General features: G+C 35.0%; 1 protein-coding gene across 10 annotated transcripts in view; it reads left to right on the top strand.

Annotated features, from left to right (window-relative positions):
- The window catches only part of MLLT10 (MLLT10 histone lysine methyltransferase DOT1L cofactor), a 213,373-nt gene that overhangs the window by 183,999 nt on the left and 12,207 nt on the right, over nucleotides 1-17,167 (top strand). For all 10 annotated transcript variants that reach the window (XR_009053102.1, XM_057730775.1, XM_057730780.1 and 7 more), the window contains 4 exons: nucleotides 1,209-1,387; nucleotides 12,346-12,463; nucleotides 13,803-13,875; nucleotides 16,675-16,829. Coding sequence is in view for 9 of the 10 variants with exons in the window: in XM_057730775.1 (XP_057586758.1) it covers nucleotides 1,209-1,387; nucleotides 12,346-12,463; nucleotides 13,803-13,875; nucleotides 16,675-16,829 (525 nt within the window). In the remaining variant the exon portion in view is untranslated. The remainder of the gene's footprint in view (nucleotides 1-1,208; nucleotides 1,388-12,345; nucleotides 12,464-13,802; nucleotides 13,876-16,674; nucleotides 16,830-17,167) is intronic.

Here is a 17,167-nt window from a genome sequence, read left to right on the forward strand (position 1 = left end):
GTTGACTCTAAGGGCCAGATAGTTGTTAGTTGTGAGGAGGACTGTCTTGTGCATTGTGCAGTGTTTAGCAGCATCCCTGGCCATTACCTACTAGATGACAGTAGCACCTCCTAGTTTTAACAACCAAAAATGTCTCCAAACATTGTTATATGTCTCCTATGAAGCAAAATCACCACTGGTTGAGAACCCCACTGGTTTATAGAAATTCCTGTCTCTTAACCTTTGTCCTCAAAGAGGCTTTCCTTCTTTGTGGACTCTTTGTTATCAGCATAAGAGCATGATCTCCCATCTTGAAAAAAAATACCCACAGAACACTTTTTAAAGTAACTGCTTGTTTCTTTTTAACTTTTGCTCATTTTCTCTCTGTCCTCTTTCCATCCACTTTTCTAGAATGAATTGCTTCTACTCTTTCTTTCTGGCTTTTTACCCCCGTGGTGCCACTGAAAATGCTTTCAGATCTCTATCCTCTTTTCCTTCTCTGAAGTGAATGCTACCATGTCACCATCATCTCTTAGTCCTCTGTCCCCCGGCCACCTTGACTCCTACTTAGATACCCCACTGAGTCAGTCATAAAGTCCTGTTTATTCTATCTCCTGAATATCTATAGACTCTACCTGTACTCTTTATTCTCACTGCTGTATCCCACCACAGTTGACTATAGCCTACTTAGGTTCTTTTTTCTCAGGCTCTTTATCGTTCTCGGAACATCAAGTCTAGTCCTGTTCCGTTTTATTGTCTGCGCTGTAACCTGGATGCCCTTTCTAAAACAAAGTCTCTTCCCATTTCAGACCTTCTTGATCATGGGTTCTGGGACGCTAGTATCTGCATTTTTAAAAGGCTTACCAAGTGATTTTTATACAACTCTAATTTCTTCATTCTCCTGTTTAAGAAAGATGTCATTGCTCTTAGGAATTCCTAAAACCCTTATTATAATTTTTACAGAAGCACTTCCTGATGTGATCTCTGTCTCTTAACAAACCATCTTTGACGTGTAAAAAATGTTTTAGGTTTTTTAAGACATAGTGCTTTATGAAAGGCAGTATTTATTCATTTAGTTACTGTTGTTGTTTTTGACACCAATAAAATGTATCATTGTGGGAGGGATCAGGAGGAAATGTCCGTATTCTAACTTACTGATGAATATTGTGTGTCTGTGACAAATTTGACTGCTAAATTACAAAATATTTAAGATTTTTTTTTTCTTGTAGGTATTTATAACAGCAGTGATGTAGCAGTATCATTTCCAAATGTAGTATCTGGCTCAGGATCGAGTACTCCTGTCTCCAGTTCTCATTTACCTCAGCAACCTTCTGGGCATTTACAGCAAGTGGGAGCTCTCTCCCCATCCACTGGGTCATCTGTACCCTCTGCTGTTGCTACAACTCAGGTAAATTATTACAATGTTACAAAGTAACATGTAGAGCTGTTTGTCATTTTTGAAAGTAAGTTGGATTGTAGGGGAGAGAAATAAAATAGGGCTTCCTATATAGGAATTTATAAAATATCTCAACCTGTATTGACGTGAGTGGAAATAATACACATTTTTACATGATATTCATGGGAGAGCACAAAGGAATATGTTGGCACCAACTGATTCTTTTCAATTTCTGAGTTTCTGATTTTGTCCTAATGATGTAAAATAGTAATTTGGGGGGAGCCTTTATTCTTTCTTTTAAAAAATGTGAAACTTACAAAGTATGAACCACTTTTGGACTTCTGTGGTTTTAAAAATTCCTTTTATAATTTTAAAATCACAGTAATAACATATAAATATCTGCGGTCTAAATTTTTAAAAACCAGTGGAGAATATGGGATTAAGAGTGAATGATTCCTTTAAGTACTTATATGGTTTTCTTTCTAGTGGTAAAGAAGGAATATTTATAAATATAAGTGATGGTGACTGCGTTTGTAGTTTTGCATTTATTTATCCTTTTCCTTTATTTTAGATCTGGAACTTGATAGGTGACCTAGTCTACAGGAATGCTCTGAGAGCCAGAGTCAAACCAGAGAAATCATAATCTTGATTTATATAAATAGGACAGTAAATGGGCAAAGCTGTGGGGACACACACAGACACACCCACCCACCCACCCACCCACATCCACACCCCTCACTTCCCATCCCAACCCCCACATTTCCTCAAAGGTAATAATTTAAAATTCCTAAAGTATATATATTTTTTCTCTATTTGGAATTCTTTATAATATTATTTTTATTTTCATTTTACCCAACACCTCTAACAGTCTGTTCCGAGAAAATTATAACAAATGTCTGATTATAAACAACTAGTTAAGTAGTTGTTTGTAAGTTGCTGTAAACTTATGCTTTATGTATGTGTTCATAATTTATATTGTACAGGCCTTTAGAATATATATACTTTTCCAGCATTTTCTGTAAGCTGTACATCAAAGCACAGCGTTATTTTTAAAGTATGTAATGGTGCAATGCAAACTATTATAGTTATAATTAGATCAAGAATTGGAATAAACAAGAGTTCAGCACAGAAAAACAATGGCATGATTAGTGGTATTGTCTTTGAAAATGAAAGTTAACAATTTGGTGAACTTCTCAATGAATAAGAGGAGTTTGACTAGTTTAGGTGAGTTTTTCTCTAGCTCATTTCACTAGCCTTGGTGAAGTAGGCATAATAACAGGGGTTTGGGGTTAGAGAGGGTAAAAGGATAAATGAGAGAATGGCTCTTATAAATAGTTTTATCTCTTTAATTAAGTGTAACCATATGCTGTTGATAGCTTTATATCCTTGGAAAGAGTTTCGCATGAACATTTTCAATGTGCATTTTTCTTTCTTTTCTTTATAAAAGTCTGTTTTAATTACTCTCTGGTTAATTCCAGGCTGAATTAAGCAAAAATCTCATTTCTTCCCATTCATTATGTTTGTGGTTTGGGGGGTTGGCATTAGGGAGGTGGATGGGGGAAGTGGTAGTGAAGAGAAATTTATAGCTAGAGGGAAAATTCCACTTAACATATGACTCAACTGAAGAACAAAGAAATCATAGTTGCAAGTAATCCAGGATTCAGTCCAATTAAAATCTTCACTGTTTATCCTCTTTCCCTGTCTCAGTAAGATGGGTCTCTTATAAATGTGATCATCCAGTGAGACCCACGTGTCGCACGCGGAGACAGCTGCCTCTATGTTTCTGTCCAGCAGTAGACGCTTTCTGCCTGCAAGCTGGAGCTTATTTAGCCTGGCTTATCTGGTGCTGCTGTAGCAACCATCGGTCTCCAGGCAACTGAGGCAGGTTGACCTCTGAGTTGAACTGAGTGCAGAACTACCTCAGTTTAGCTGCCTGAGACAATAGTATTGGTACTGAATATGCAAAGTGTGAATTTTCTAGTCAACTTGCAAAGGAAAGGTTAAAGAAATATTTAGAATAAATTGAATGTTTAGATAGAAGTCCTAAAATTGTGATGCAGTTGATAATTTAATCTTCTTTCCAAAATAACAAGTTTATTTCTGTTTAACTTTCATATAGGCCTTGTATGTTTTCAAATCATGCAATTCAGTGTGTTTAGATAATCACATCCTAGCCTTTTATTTAGAGTTTCTTTATAGATAGTTGATTTAAAAATGAAGAGAGTAGTGCTTGAAGTGTATAAATTAAAACTATCAATATTTAAAATATAATTATAGAAGCCTTGTTATAATTATTGAGAAAACCATCACACCAAGCAAGCAAATGTTTTAAAAAATATAAATCAGAGAATAGAAGTGTTAAATTTGAACTATGTTTTGACTTTCCTCCTTTCCCTCCCCAAAACTTAATGAAAGTAGTAATTTTTAGTGATGGGCTTGGTGCCAGCAGGATAAAAATCCATAGGTCATTCTTGATCTTTCTGGCCTTGGTAAGATAGACAGGCCTCTTATTTGGTTTTTTTGCCGTCTTAAGGATTGTTCCCCGGCAAGTAGTCAGGGAAGTAAGATCAGGAAGAGCTAATATAAATAAAAAACTGAGACTAAAATTCTGCCTCTTCTGGGGCTAAAAAGGGGAGATTCTTGTAAAAATGTGGGGAGAAAAAGTCTGATGCTTAGCAGCCCTAATTTGAAAAAAAAAAAAAAACCATTAAAAATGTTTGATAACCTAGTTTTATATTGTTTAATATTAGATCCTTTTGTTTTCTTTGATGAACTTGTTTTAGGGTAACTATTCCTTCACAGATATCATTAATATAGTTACAATTATAGTTCCTTAACAGTAATGGAAGATAGAATTGCTGTCCATGTGATGTTTTAGTGATGGGTACTCTGCTCTTGTTGTATCATGGGTATAGGTATAAATTAGTTTCTGTAAGTGTGCCATTCATTTTTCATTTTGCCTTTCAAATTCCACTGTTTCTCAGTTCTGCACCCATTCTGCTTTGTTTTGGGAAGAATTCAGGTGCTTTTGTTTAAAGGATGATTGATTTAATAAATTTAAGACAGAATGTAATGAAACTAATTGTATTTTAATATATCTTGCATTCTGAGTTCTGCTTTTGGATGCAATCTTCCTGTAGATAATCATGGCTCCTTGTTTACTCTATGTTACTGTTATAAAAAATGATAGAGGTTTAAAAGTAATTTAAGTGAAGGAACTTCTATGGTTAATTTATGTGAAATTAATTAATTAATTAATTAATTAATTTATTTATTTATTTATTTATTTATTTATGACTGTGTTGGGTCTTCATTGCAGTGCACAGGCTTTCTCTAGTTGTGTCAAGCAGAGGCTACTTGCTGTTGTGGTGCATGGGCTTCTCATTGCGGTGGCTTCTCTTGTTGCAGAGCACCGGTTCTAGGTGCGTGGACTTCAGTAATTGTGGCTCATGGGCTCTAGAGTGCAGGCTCAGTAGTTGTGGTGCATGGGCTTAGTTGCTCTGCAGCATGTGGCATATTCCCAGCCCAGGGATTGAACCCGTGTCCCCAGCATTGGCAGGCAGATTCTTAACTACTGCTCCACCAGGCAAGTCCCTATGTGAAATTTAGTAAATGCAGATTAATTTAAGTATTCTAAAGGTATAATTTTGTGACTATTGTTTTGCAGATTTCGGTGAGACTTTTACTTCAAGTATCGTAACTTTGGTGTGTGTGTGTGTTGGGGAGTTGTCTTAGATATAATCCTGATTTCTTTTCAGATGATGTCTGATAGGACACTTTGATTCTGTTTGGGAAAATGGTTCAGTTTCCCAGGCAGATTCACCTATCTTTAGAGAGCTCTGACTTGATTGGTCAGAACAAAAGTTTCATCTGTTTTAAATAATTACACAATGACCTGTAATTTTAAGGAAGTTAACATTATGGGCAGGATAAGTTTTTATACATGCTTTCTAATGTTACTTATTATTAGATGATGAAAAGGTTCAGTGACATAGATGATGAGCCTCTTGTGTAGAGGGTATCTGTTTGAAAAAACATTGTTAGGAATTTTTACTGTGTCTGTTTGGCCAGCACAATGCGAAATAGGAATTTGGGTCCAAAATCCTAGGTTCCTGGATCATTGCTGCTCACTGTTGTTGCACTGTCTTTTACATTTGTGGATGTCAGTTTTTCTTTGATATGTGAAATGGAATACTTTAATTATCTGTTCTACCTGCAATAGATATTTAAATACTAGGTATATTCTGAAATTCAAGTGAGAATAAGTACTTTGCAGACCATGAGGTACTTTGAAATTAATGATTATTACACTGATGTTACAGTTATTTTAGGACATTATTAATTTAAGCTGTTATAGAAACAGCCTGATTACCAGTGAGAAAATTGTATAGAAGTGCTTCCTTTACTAAAAATAATATTAAATTTTTCTGTTAAAACTCATAATTACATATTAACATAGATGAATTTTAGTCATATTACGTACAGCTGTTGACTAAGGTCTTTTCTTAAATTATTTCAATAGCCGCTTTAGTCCTAGGGACTTAATTCCACTCCCCCCCCCCCCCCCAAGATAGGTGATATATTGATTAAATATTAACCAACTAAGAAACCTGCTTAGAAATGGTGGTTATTCTGTACACTCCTGTTGTCCAATCATGAGTGTTCATTGATGGTTTAACTACAATTTAATCCTTCCCACTACTTTATAGAAACTCAATTGTGGGGCATTTCAGCATTAGCCTAAACAATGGTTTTGAATACGTTAAGCTCCTAACAATTAGGGAGCAGTTTGGGGCATTGAATAAAGTGGAATGATGCAATTGAACCTGACAGCTTTAACAGTCAGCCTACTCATGGGACCTGAAAGTTGTTCACACTTGGTTTCTTCTCTCATCACACGCTGAGTATTAAAGCCTGATGATGGTAGCTGACACAGAAATGGGTCTGTTATCAGGATACATTTTAGAGTACAAAGTTAGGATTGAGTTAGAGAATATATGAAACTTTCCATTGTTCTCCAGTTTTTCCTGGAAACTTTTCTAGTTAAACAAATTGTGTATAAGTTGTCATTAAAACATTTGACTCATATTATATTTGCAGTATTGCCATATTATTATAGAATATATGGATTAAAATATCATTGCATAACGAGACATTAATATCATCTGATTTTTCTTAGGGAAATGTTTTCCTCTTTGATATATAGCTATGTTAATATCAGAATATAATTGGCAAATTTTATTATCTAATGAAGTTAATGGGAAAGATGGAAAACCATAATAGCTTATGAAAATAATTTTAAAATAACAAGGTAAATTTGAGTGCTTACCATGTGCCATGCATTCTTCTAAGCCCTTACATGCATTAACTCAATTCTCACAATATTCTTATGAGGTAGGTACTATTTTTGTCTCCATTTTTACAGATGGCAATTGAAGGCAGAGAGCTTTAGTGCCTCACCCAAGGTGAGATAGGTCAGATTATGGCAGATATAATGATAATAAAAAGTTTTTTCTTATAAGAGTATGTATGAAGTAGGAATTTTTAAAAATAATACTGTTTAGTGAGCTGACAATATTTTGAAAAGAATGTATTTTTAAATTGTGTGTCAGCATTGGAAAGTTTGAAGAAGAAACTACTGTGTTTTAGAGCTTGTTAGAATCATTTGACTTTAATGTTTATTGACAGCTTAATTGTGCATTTAAAAAATGCTTGCTATGACCTCTTGCTATATGATTGAAGCATGAAGTTTCATATTCACCTCTAGATGATGTATTGCTATGATACTTCCCTTAGGTGAAATTTTGATAGGTACTATTCTTTCAAACCTAAATTTTCTTCTTTATACTTTATTATTCTGCTTTTACTAATATTAAGGAGGAAAAGAAAGTCTACCAAAACAATACCCACTTTTAAGTCTGATACTCAGATAATTGAGTAGATTTAGCCTCATTTTTTCCCCTTCCACAGCTGACTCCTTTAGAAGGAGCCAAGTGCCTGGGAATTTGGTAGACTGACTTCACTGTACAACTAGAATTCTTTGAAAACTTCTCTGTGGTCATAAACAGACATTTGAAATGTAAGAGGTGAACTATTAAAGGGAAATTTCAAGCTGAAATATTTTAATCTTGTTAATGTTTTAATAGTAGGGTATGTCAGTCTACTTAGGAAACACTAAATTTCTTTGATTTATTTTCAGTTTGAGTACTACCTTGGTGTAGGGACTTGCATATCTTTCTAGATGCTTAACATAGTAAGTTATCCTAAATTTGCTAAGGGTATTCTTTGACTCAGGTACCTAAGAATATTTTGCTTCAGTGTGACTTAGATTTACCTCAGTAATTATTCAGTTTATCTTTACTTTATTTGGCTTTGGGTCCATTTTGTAAAATAATTATTACACTTAATGAGACTTTTACTAGGGTGTTAGAATACGTATAATGTAACATCTTGTGTGGAAGTGGTTCCTTCAGTTATTAATCTTGGGGAGAGAAAAAAGAACCTGTGTAAGGTATCACATATTTGGAAGTGAAAGCAGACATTTATTAAGGCAATATGAAGTTAAAATTGCATAAAGTATTTTTATCTTGATCTAAAACCTGTTTTTACATTTTGAGTAGATGACTTCATTTCATCGGAACACTATAAAACCAAGTAACCAGTGTTTTTTGTGATCATATTCTTTTTTGTTTTAGCTTCTTATTTTGAAATAATTTTAGGTATATAGAAAAGTTGCAAAAACAGTATAGAGTTGATGCTTTGTGGATGCCTTCACTTAGCCTCCCCAGTGTTCAACAATTCATACTCTTTATAGTGCCAATAGGCCTGAGAACGTATTTGCCCACAGTAGACATTTTCCTTACCAGGAAAAGATAGAGTTGAAATGTCATGAGGTATGTACTTCCTTCCAAAAACAATTGCCAGGTTGTTTTTTTTTTTTTAATTGAAGTGTAGTTGATTTACAGTGTTGTTAATTTCAGGTGTATTCAGTTATACATACATATATATCTTTTTTTTTCAGATTCTTTTTCCTTATAGATTATTACAAAATATTGAGTATAGTTCCCTGTGCACATACAGTATGTCCTTGTTGGTTATCTATTTTATATATATTATATAGTAGTGCCTGTATGTTAATCACAAACTCCTAATTTATCCCTCTCCCCCTTCCCCTTTCCCCTTTGGTAACCATAAGTTTGTGTTGTGTCTGTGGGTGTATTTCTGTTCTGTATATAATTTCATTTGTATCATTTTTTTTTTTTAATTCCACATGTAAGCGATATCATGTGCTATTTGTCTTTGTCTGGGTTATTACTTCACTTAGTATGATAATCTCTAGGTGCATTCATGTTGTTGCAAATGGCATTATTTCACTCTTCTTTATGGCTGAGAGGTTGTTCATTGTATATATATACACACCACATCTCCTTCATCTATTCATCTGTCAGTGGACCTTTAGGTTGCTTCCATGTCTTGGCTAATTGTTAACAGTGCTGCTGTGAACATTGGGGTGCATGTATCTTTTCGAATTATGGTGTTCTCCAGATGTATGCCCAGGAGTGGGATTGCTGGATCGTATAGTAGCTCTGTGTTTAGTTTTTTAAGGATCCTCCATACTATTCTCATAGCAGCTGCACCAGTTTACATTCCTACCAACAGTGTAGGAGGGTTCCTTTTTCTTCACACCCTCTCCAGCAACAAAATGCCAGTTTTTATACCAGGTCTTATGAAGCAGACCTATGGTAATTTGCTTTTAGCGCACTTTAAAAACCCATGTCCAAAGTATGCTTTGGGGAAGTGTGTGTGTGTGTGTGTATGTGTGTATGTATATATATATATATATATATATATATATATATATATATATATATATATGGTTTCCTTTATTGCTTGTTCCAGATTCCTTTTATATAAAAGCTTTCAGTACTCTTTATACTTCATAACTAGTTTCTTTAGGTTCTCATGGACTTCCATGAATCTTAGTGCTTTCACTTATTAATCACAAAGGTTTTTGAGTCTACAAAATGCCAGTCCTTATGTGTGTATTCTCATGAGTTGTATGTGTCTTCTCTGCTGTCTTACTTATCCTCCTTTATTGCTACTAAGTTGAAAAATCTTTTCACTAATATGTTGGGAGTTTCTTGGCCCTAAGGTGTCTACAGAGTTATCAAGAGTTTCCAGCAGTAACCATTGTAAATATCATTTCAGAAGTGTTAGCCAAGCAGTGTCAGACATTTGTGGAGTCTTTGGTAGCTATTGTTAGCTACTTAAAATGATGGTAATCACTTGAATTTTAATGTAGAGTGGTTTAGTTGTTTTCATATACCACAAAACCCTACATGGTAAAATTTAGTAATTTATTTTCAATCTCTCTTGGAAGTTTCTTGTTTAGATAAATATAATTTTTAAAAAACAAACAAAACTACCAGATAATTTTTAAACTTTCAGAAAATATGGGAAATTTAAGATAATGAAGGATGTATTTCTAATTTATTTTATTATTAATTTTACCTTTGCCTGCCATCTTTATAAAATATATACTTTCCCGCTTTGGAATTATGCTGACGATGATTTATCCTCTTCCTGGTGATAGTCATTATGGAAATCAGCTATGCTGTGCTGCTTTGCATTTTGATCTATTAGTGTAGTGGGCGTAGTGTATGATTGGGAAAGTAAGATGATTTGGAGACTACATCAAGAAATTTGAAGCCAACAAGGATAAATATAAAGCGCTTGACAGAAAGAACCCTTCCTGAAAGAGAATAGGATCTTTGATTCTTATCAAGAGACTAAGGCAGCTCATAAAACTAATTAGAACTAGAAAAGCAGTTCAACTGGTGTGATAATAGTTTTGATTCAGCCAGTGGATGAGTGCACAAACATGAGAGTCAAAGGCTAGGGTGCAGGTGAGGAGGCCCCTCCTGTCCATGTGCTCAGAGTAGAGCCCTGCTAGCACTTGGAAATGCACTCATTCTTGCTCATATTTTTCTCTCTCTTCTCTTGCTGTCAGCTGTTACTTCTTGCTGCCAACAAAATGTCTCAAGATATTACTTTTTCTTCCTCTTTCTAATTAATTTTCCACTTCTAATCTGTTATATGCTTAGTTGATCTTTTTAGAATTATGTCTAGAGTAAGTAAATTGGCTCTGTGAAGGGCATTTTTAAGTATGAGGTGCCCAAGATTTTAAACTGGGTTACTGGTAACATCTGGTCTTCTGTGTGTCTCTTTGGATTTTTCTTGTTCTAAGTTATTTTATGAGTAGCCAAGATTCCCAAGTAGTTAACTTCTGGAGAGGTTTAAAAAAAAAAGTCTTCCTGTATTTCCGTTTTTTGACTCATATTTTATGTATTCTACACATTGTAAGTGTCTAGTGTGATCTTTAGGTTAAAGTGATGACTTAGCTTTTGCCAAGGGCTAATTGATTGTTAAACAGGACTGTATAATCTAAACTACTGACTTCGTATACGTCTCTTTAATAAGAGAAAAAATGAAGCATAGAAATTGATCAGTTGAACTTAGACATTACAGTATGAACTATGAAATATATACCCTTTGAAACAATGGAAAGCAAGGACAGGATTCTACATCATGGGGACTATTTCTGTAAATTGTAAAGTCCAATTTTTGTGCTTAGTAAGTTGGCTAGAGGCCAAATATTAATGTCAGCGTCTGAGTCTTTCCAGAAACACAGTTTATTCTCTGTAATATTTTGCTTGTTGTCACTACTATGTTGTCTTGGTCTCTTTTGTGCAGTTAAACATGTCAGAATGTCCCGCATCTTTTGTTCTGCTGTTATTCATGCTGCTTTATATTAAAAACACCTCAATTCTTTGAAATTATTTTCCAGAATTTTGTTCTGCAGTAACTATGCAATAATTTTGTTTTTATAAAAGCTTAAGTTTGATTTCATTCATGAAAAAGTAAAAGAAATCTACTTTGAAATTTGTGGTTCTGTTAAATCTGAAAAGTATTTCAGGCTAGTAATAGCCTTCTGTAAGTTAACCGTGTTTCGTGTACGAGAGATTTGCTTCCAAAATGCCACATTTTTAAGGTTATAATATTCTTGGAAAGAGGGAGAAAGTATTCACTTCAGAGAAGGCATTTTTATTACACTGGATTACGCAAGACTTTGGCCAGCCTCCTTAGCTTCATCTGTTTAAGGGTTCATTTTCGCTTGTTTGGCACAAGTCCCAGTAGAGGCCTTCAGAATTGTGGTTAGCAACATGAATGAATTACAAACTGTGGACCAGCTCTTCAGTTCGTAGAGCTGGCTTACTGCCAAAAAGACAGTGCCTTATATGGGGTCAGGGCAAAGCTGTGATTCGTTGAGCCCTGCATTGTATAGAAAACATACTTGTGATGCCTGTTTGCTTTCTTTTAAAATAAAAACAAAACAAAACAGAAAAAGCAGCAGGCTTCCAAGTCTATCAGAATAGGAAGTAACAAAATAGTGTGCAGGTTTTACTAATGACAGAGTTAAGCAATGGAAATATGGCTCTGTGTAGTTAAAATACTAAAGGTAGAAGTTGGACCTTTTGACCTCCTCAGCCAGCCTGTGAGGTAAGAGACTGAAGCATTTGTTAGACATCTGTTGTCTCCCTGCCCTTATTTTGTAAATGGCTTAATAAGATTAAATAACTAGTCATATGTTCACATGGTTACCATGCCACTGGTTTTGGTATCAAATAGATACTTTGAAATTAAAGCATAAATAGTTAACATTGTGCCAAATCTTTTCTTTCTTTCTCGCTCTCTCTTTTCTTTTTTTTTAAATTTAGAGTTATGTAAGTTTTCAGAAACTGGAATGTTGGAATAGTAAAACAAGAATGAAATTTGCTCTTCAGAAAGTCAGGACTTTTTGCTTATATTCTTAGGTTGGAGAAAATAGTTGTTACTAGGCCTATTAGGAGGAAAAGTATTAAGATATTTTTAAGTATAATTCATTTGTCTTTGTAATTCTTTTCATTTAGGCAAATACTCTATCTGGATCTTCTCTTAGTCAGGCATCATCTCATATGTATGGCAATAGATTAAATCCAAATTCATCAGTGGCAGCTCTTATAGCTCAGTCTGAAAACAATCAAACAGGTAAGTTTTCAAGAATTTTTAAACTCTAAAATTCTGTTCCCGTCCCCCAGTGTAATTTTTATTTGAAAGATCTAAAGGTGTGGTTAACAAATAAAATCCAAGGAGGGGGGGATTGCGCACCGCCCCCCCCCCCGTCAGAAGAATCACAGTTGGAGGTAAATAGTGTGCTGTGCTGCAAAATCGTGACGTGCTTTTTTACTGTCTGAAATGTAAATGTTTAAGCAGAGCCATCAGCAGGCAGGAATGCGAGTGTCTCCTGCGACTTTTGTGATTGATGTGTTCAGTGCTCAGTTTTATGCAATGAAAGTAACATAACACTGGGCTTTTCTGTGAATAGCCTCAATCTTTATTTGCATAATTCATGAAATTGCATTACACAAACTTGGTTAAAAAAATCCTGTTAGAGAATTTCTACAGTGTTTAGTAATCCTGTGAATTTTTACCAGTTGACATTTTGTAGCATTTGCCTCTTGTACTGTTTTAATGAGCCACTGGATTTGCTTTGTTTCATTCCGTCCTTAAGGATTTGTTGACATGTCCAAGTAGTCATGCCTGTTTGGGGGAAGGGAATGGGTTTAGCAGTTCACCAAGAATGGATCAGTCATGTCTTTACCCTTTAAGGGTCAGAGGTTACCTGACTCAGACTAAGGGGAGGACAACCTTGAAAGAGGCCAGATAGGGTGATTTTTATAAGGAACTAACTGCAGGGGAAAAGCAAGTTATTTTCCAAGCAGAGATATTTGGTGTTACCTAAGGAATATTTTGAAGAAATTAATTTATTTTTCCTTTTAAATACAGAATTCTGTATACCTACTTGTTTGTGTCCATTTGGATATTTAGTGTTATGTGTAACGATCCATGACATATGTATAATTTTAGTTTTGGTTTGTGGCTCTACGTAGTAATACATACGAATTTTATGACTTGTCTTGGAATGCAAAGTGTTAAAATATACAAAGCATAAGGATTTGCTGTGATAAGCATACAGATTAGCTGTCCACAGCTGTGATTCATTACTTTAACCGTAGAAATTAAAAGTGGCTGAGGGGAGGGTACTGCAAATGGAAACCACGCTTCTGTGCTGTAAAATTGAAAGGAATGAAAGAACGAACATAATCCATGGCCTTCTCTACCCACAAAAAACGTGTAGGGACAGCGCCTTACATGCCACAGTTCAGCAATTCTAAACTAGCAACATACTAGATCTTCTACTTTCATGGTAATTGCAAAGATAGTGGTAAAGGTTTTATGTATGTTTTAGAAAAAAATCAGGGCCAGAGCTTAAAACCTCTTATCTAGTGAGAGTCACTTTATCAGCTGTGAAATATTTACACTGCAGATCAAGATCTTGGAGACAATAGCCGCAGTCTTGTTGGCAGAGGAAGCTCACCCAGAGGAAGTCTCTCACCAAGGTAAGCATTATTTGCACTGCAGAGTATTGGCAAAGGAAATATTTTGAGATTTGGAAACTTCTTTATCTCATATCAGCAGAGTGTACATTTGTGAAGCTATAAAAGCATTCTGTAGATAAGAAGCATGTCTGGACAGTCAAGGAAAATGATTCTAAATTAATTTGAATATTAATTTAAACACATGGTTAGATTTCTGAGCTTTGTGAGAGACACCTTTTCTTAGATTTCTAATCAATTTAAGCTCTCGTATATTTAGCTGCTGGTACTATTAATGTATTAATTTGGGTAATTCCTTTTGGTTATAAAATAGTCTTAAAAGTCTCTTAAAGCTGCAAACTCCAGGCTTTCAGCTTTGGCTTCCAGTTTTAGCTGTGTTGTGGGCAATGCACTTAACCCTTTGGTCTCTAGTTCCTAATTCAGTAAATGAAGTTCTTGTGGCTCATTTCTGAAATCTCTCTGGTTCTCAAAATGATTTTAAGCAAAGATGTTACATTGTTCTGTGAAGTTATCTTAGATATTATATAAAAGAGTTCAGGTACCATTTATTAATATATAGTATATGTGAGGTTATTCCTGCCAACAGGACATTAGGCTGTCTTTTTATAAATTTTATTCTACTCTCAACTTCTATACCTTTTTCTAGTTTGTTTCCTCTCTGTTCTTTAATTTTGTAAGCTGCCTCAAGTGTGGTATTGGATTGGGTGAGAATGGAGCAGAAGGAGGAAGAAGCCCATTCAAGGATCTGTTTTCAGCTCTGGAAATTTAAAAATTGTATTAAAAATAAAAATTTTTGTGTGATAACTACTGTGAATGTTAGTGTCGCTGTGTTGCTTATATATTTGGGAATGCCTGTTAAGGAGCATCTTTAACATTAGAAAGATTAGTCCAATAACCTCTGATTTTGCTATTTTCTAGTGGTGCATCAGTAGTGCCTTTTTTCCTATGTAATCCTTGAGTGAACTAAAGGTGGTATTGTTTTTCCTAATTGAACTCTGTAGAAAATTGAATACTCTTCTTTTGAAACTATGAATCTGAAGTACACAATTAGAACATCATCTGACCAATCTGTAATTTATGCTGTTACTTCTGTACTGTTTTATTCTTTTTTTTAAAAAGAAGAAAGTTAATGGATTTTTTTTTGCTCATATATTTAGTAGAGGAAGCATCTCTGTGTTCTTTTAAACTTAAAATATCATGCAAGGTACCTAGAAATTATTCAGGATTCCTTAGTGCTATTTTGCATTGTGTAGTTCTTTGTGCTTCGTTAGCTAAATGGAATTTAACACAAAAACGTGGCATGAAATTACTTTTAGCACATATTTCCAACGGTATTATTCTTTAAAAATCAGCCTGAAATGTAACAGCCTAAATTATCCTGACATTAGTGTACTACTTAGAAAGGGATGGGCAGCTGTATATAGCATGTGATGTTTACATGTGGAATAAAAAGCCTCATTTAACTTCTAACTTAAAGAGAGTTTTGTAGAGATGTGTATTAGGGCTGCGGCAGAGCACCAGTGGGCTGTTGGAAGACCTGAGCTGTAGCCCACCTCTGTCACTTACTAGCAGCGTGTCTTTGGACAAGTCACTGAAGACTCATCTTATTTCCTCAGATAGAAATGGAGCCAATAAGACAAGTTTTGACTTCTCACTAGGTTGTTGTGAAGATAATTATGTGGAAACACTTTGGAAACTCTAAAGCCCTTTACTAATTTATCATATTACAATTGCGGCTAGAGACCAGAAATGACCAAATTTACTTATTTAAAGCAAAAAGTGGATGAGAGAACATTACATGTTCGTCTTAACATAAGTGTTTTTTGTTTTGGAAGTTGTTATCGTTTGAAGTATAGATCTAAGACATTTTAGAAAAAATTTCTGTAAAGGGCTCAAATAAAAATTGATTTGGTCTTGATAATGTTTCCAAATACTGAAAATACTTGAAACTTAAGTATTTCTTAATTGATTACAAAATACTCCTTCAAAATTGTTTAAAAATTCTTTTTACTGATATGTGAGATTTTGTGGTTATGAATTTAAATGCTCTCTACTTTGTTATAATTATACAGTGTAAGTCTTTCTAGTCCTGTCTTTCTCCCTTTTGTGTTAAAAAGTTGCATCAAGCTCTTTTAAAGCCTATTTCAGAGATTATTAGTGTTGTGTTAATATTTTCTAATATTTCTAATATTTTCAATTATTATTGAGGATAGCCAGCTATTCCCTTGATTTTTACCATTTGGGGAGGAAGGATGGTAATTACAGAATTTTAAGGTAGATTATGGTTTTATTGTTCTACCATTGGCAGCCTGGTATTAGAAAGCTTGTACAGGAGAAGGGTCAGCATAAGGTGAGAAACATGAATGTGCTTTCTTCAAAGGGTCCTCTTTCGGACTTCCTAGGTGGCGCAGTGGTTAAGAATCTGCCTGCCAATGCAGGGGACACGGGTTCGAGCCCTGCTCTGGGAAGATTCCACATGCCACGGAGCAACTAAGCCCGTGCGCCGCAACTACTGAGCCTGTGCTCTAGAGCCCGTGAGCCACAACTGTTGAGTCCATGTGCCGCAACTGTTGAAGCGCATGCACCTAGAGCCTGCGCTCCACAAGAGAAGCAACTACAATGAGGAGCCCGCACACCACACTGAAGAGCAGCCCCCGCTCTCAGCAACTAGAGAAAGCCCGTGTGCAGCAACAAAGACCAAACACAGCAATAAATAAATAAATAAATAAATAAATAAATAAATTTATGTTAAAAAAAAAGGGTTCTCCTTGTGTTTAACCTGAGGATTAATGTTTCCAACAGGTCCCCTGTAAGCAGCTTACAGATCCGCTATGATCAACCAGGCAACAGCAGTTTGGAAAATCTGCCCCCAGTAGCAGCCAGCATAGAGCAGCTTCTGGAGAGGCAGTGGAGTGAAGGACAGCAGTTTTTATTAGAACAGGGCACTCCCAGTGACAGTAAGTATTCTCTTCTTGTCTTTTTTTTTTTTTTTTTTTTTTTTTTTAAAAGAACTTTTATTGAGATACAGTTAACAGACAATAAACAGCATATATTTGGAGTGTACAATTTGGTATCCCAATCTCCCAATTCATTTCCCCCCCCAAACTCTCCCCACTTTCCCCACTTGGTGTCCATATGTTTGTTCTCTTCATCTGTGTTTCTATTTCTGCCTTGCAAACCGGTTGATTTGTACCATTTTTCTATAGTCCACATATATGTGTTAATATATGATATTTGTTTTTCTCTTTCTGACTCATTTCACTCTATGATAGTCTTTAGGTCCATCTATGTCTCT

The sequence above is a fragment of the Hippopotamus amphibius genome, chromosome 4, assembly GCF_030028045.1.
Source record: "Hippopotamus amphibius kiboko isolate mHipAmp2 chromosome 4, mHipAmp2.hap2, whole genome shotgun sequence".
Classification (NCBI taxonomy): domain Eukaryota; kingdom Metazoa; phylum Chordata; class Mammalia; order Artiodactyla; family Hippopotamidae; genus Hippopotamus; species Hippopotamus amphibius.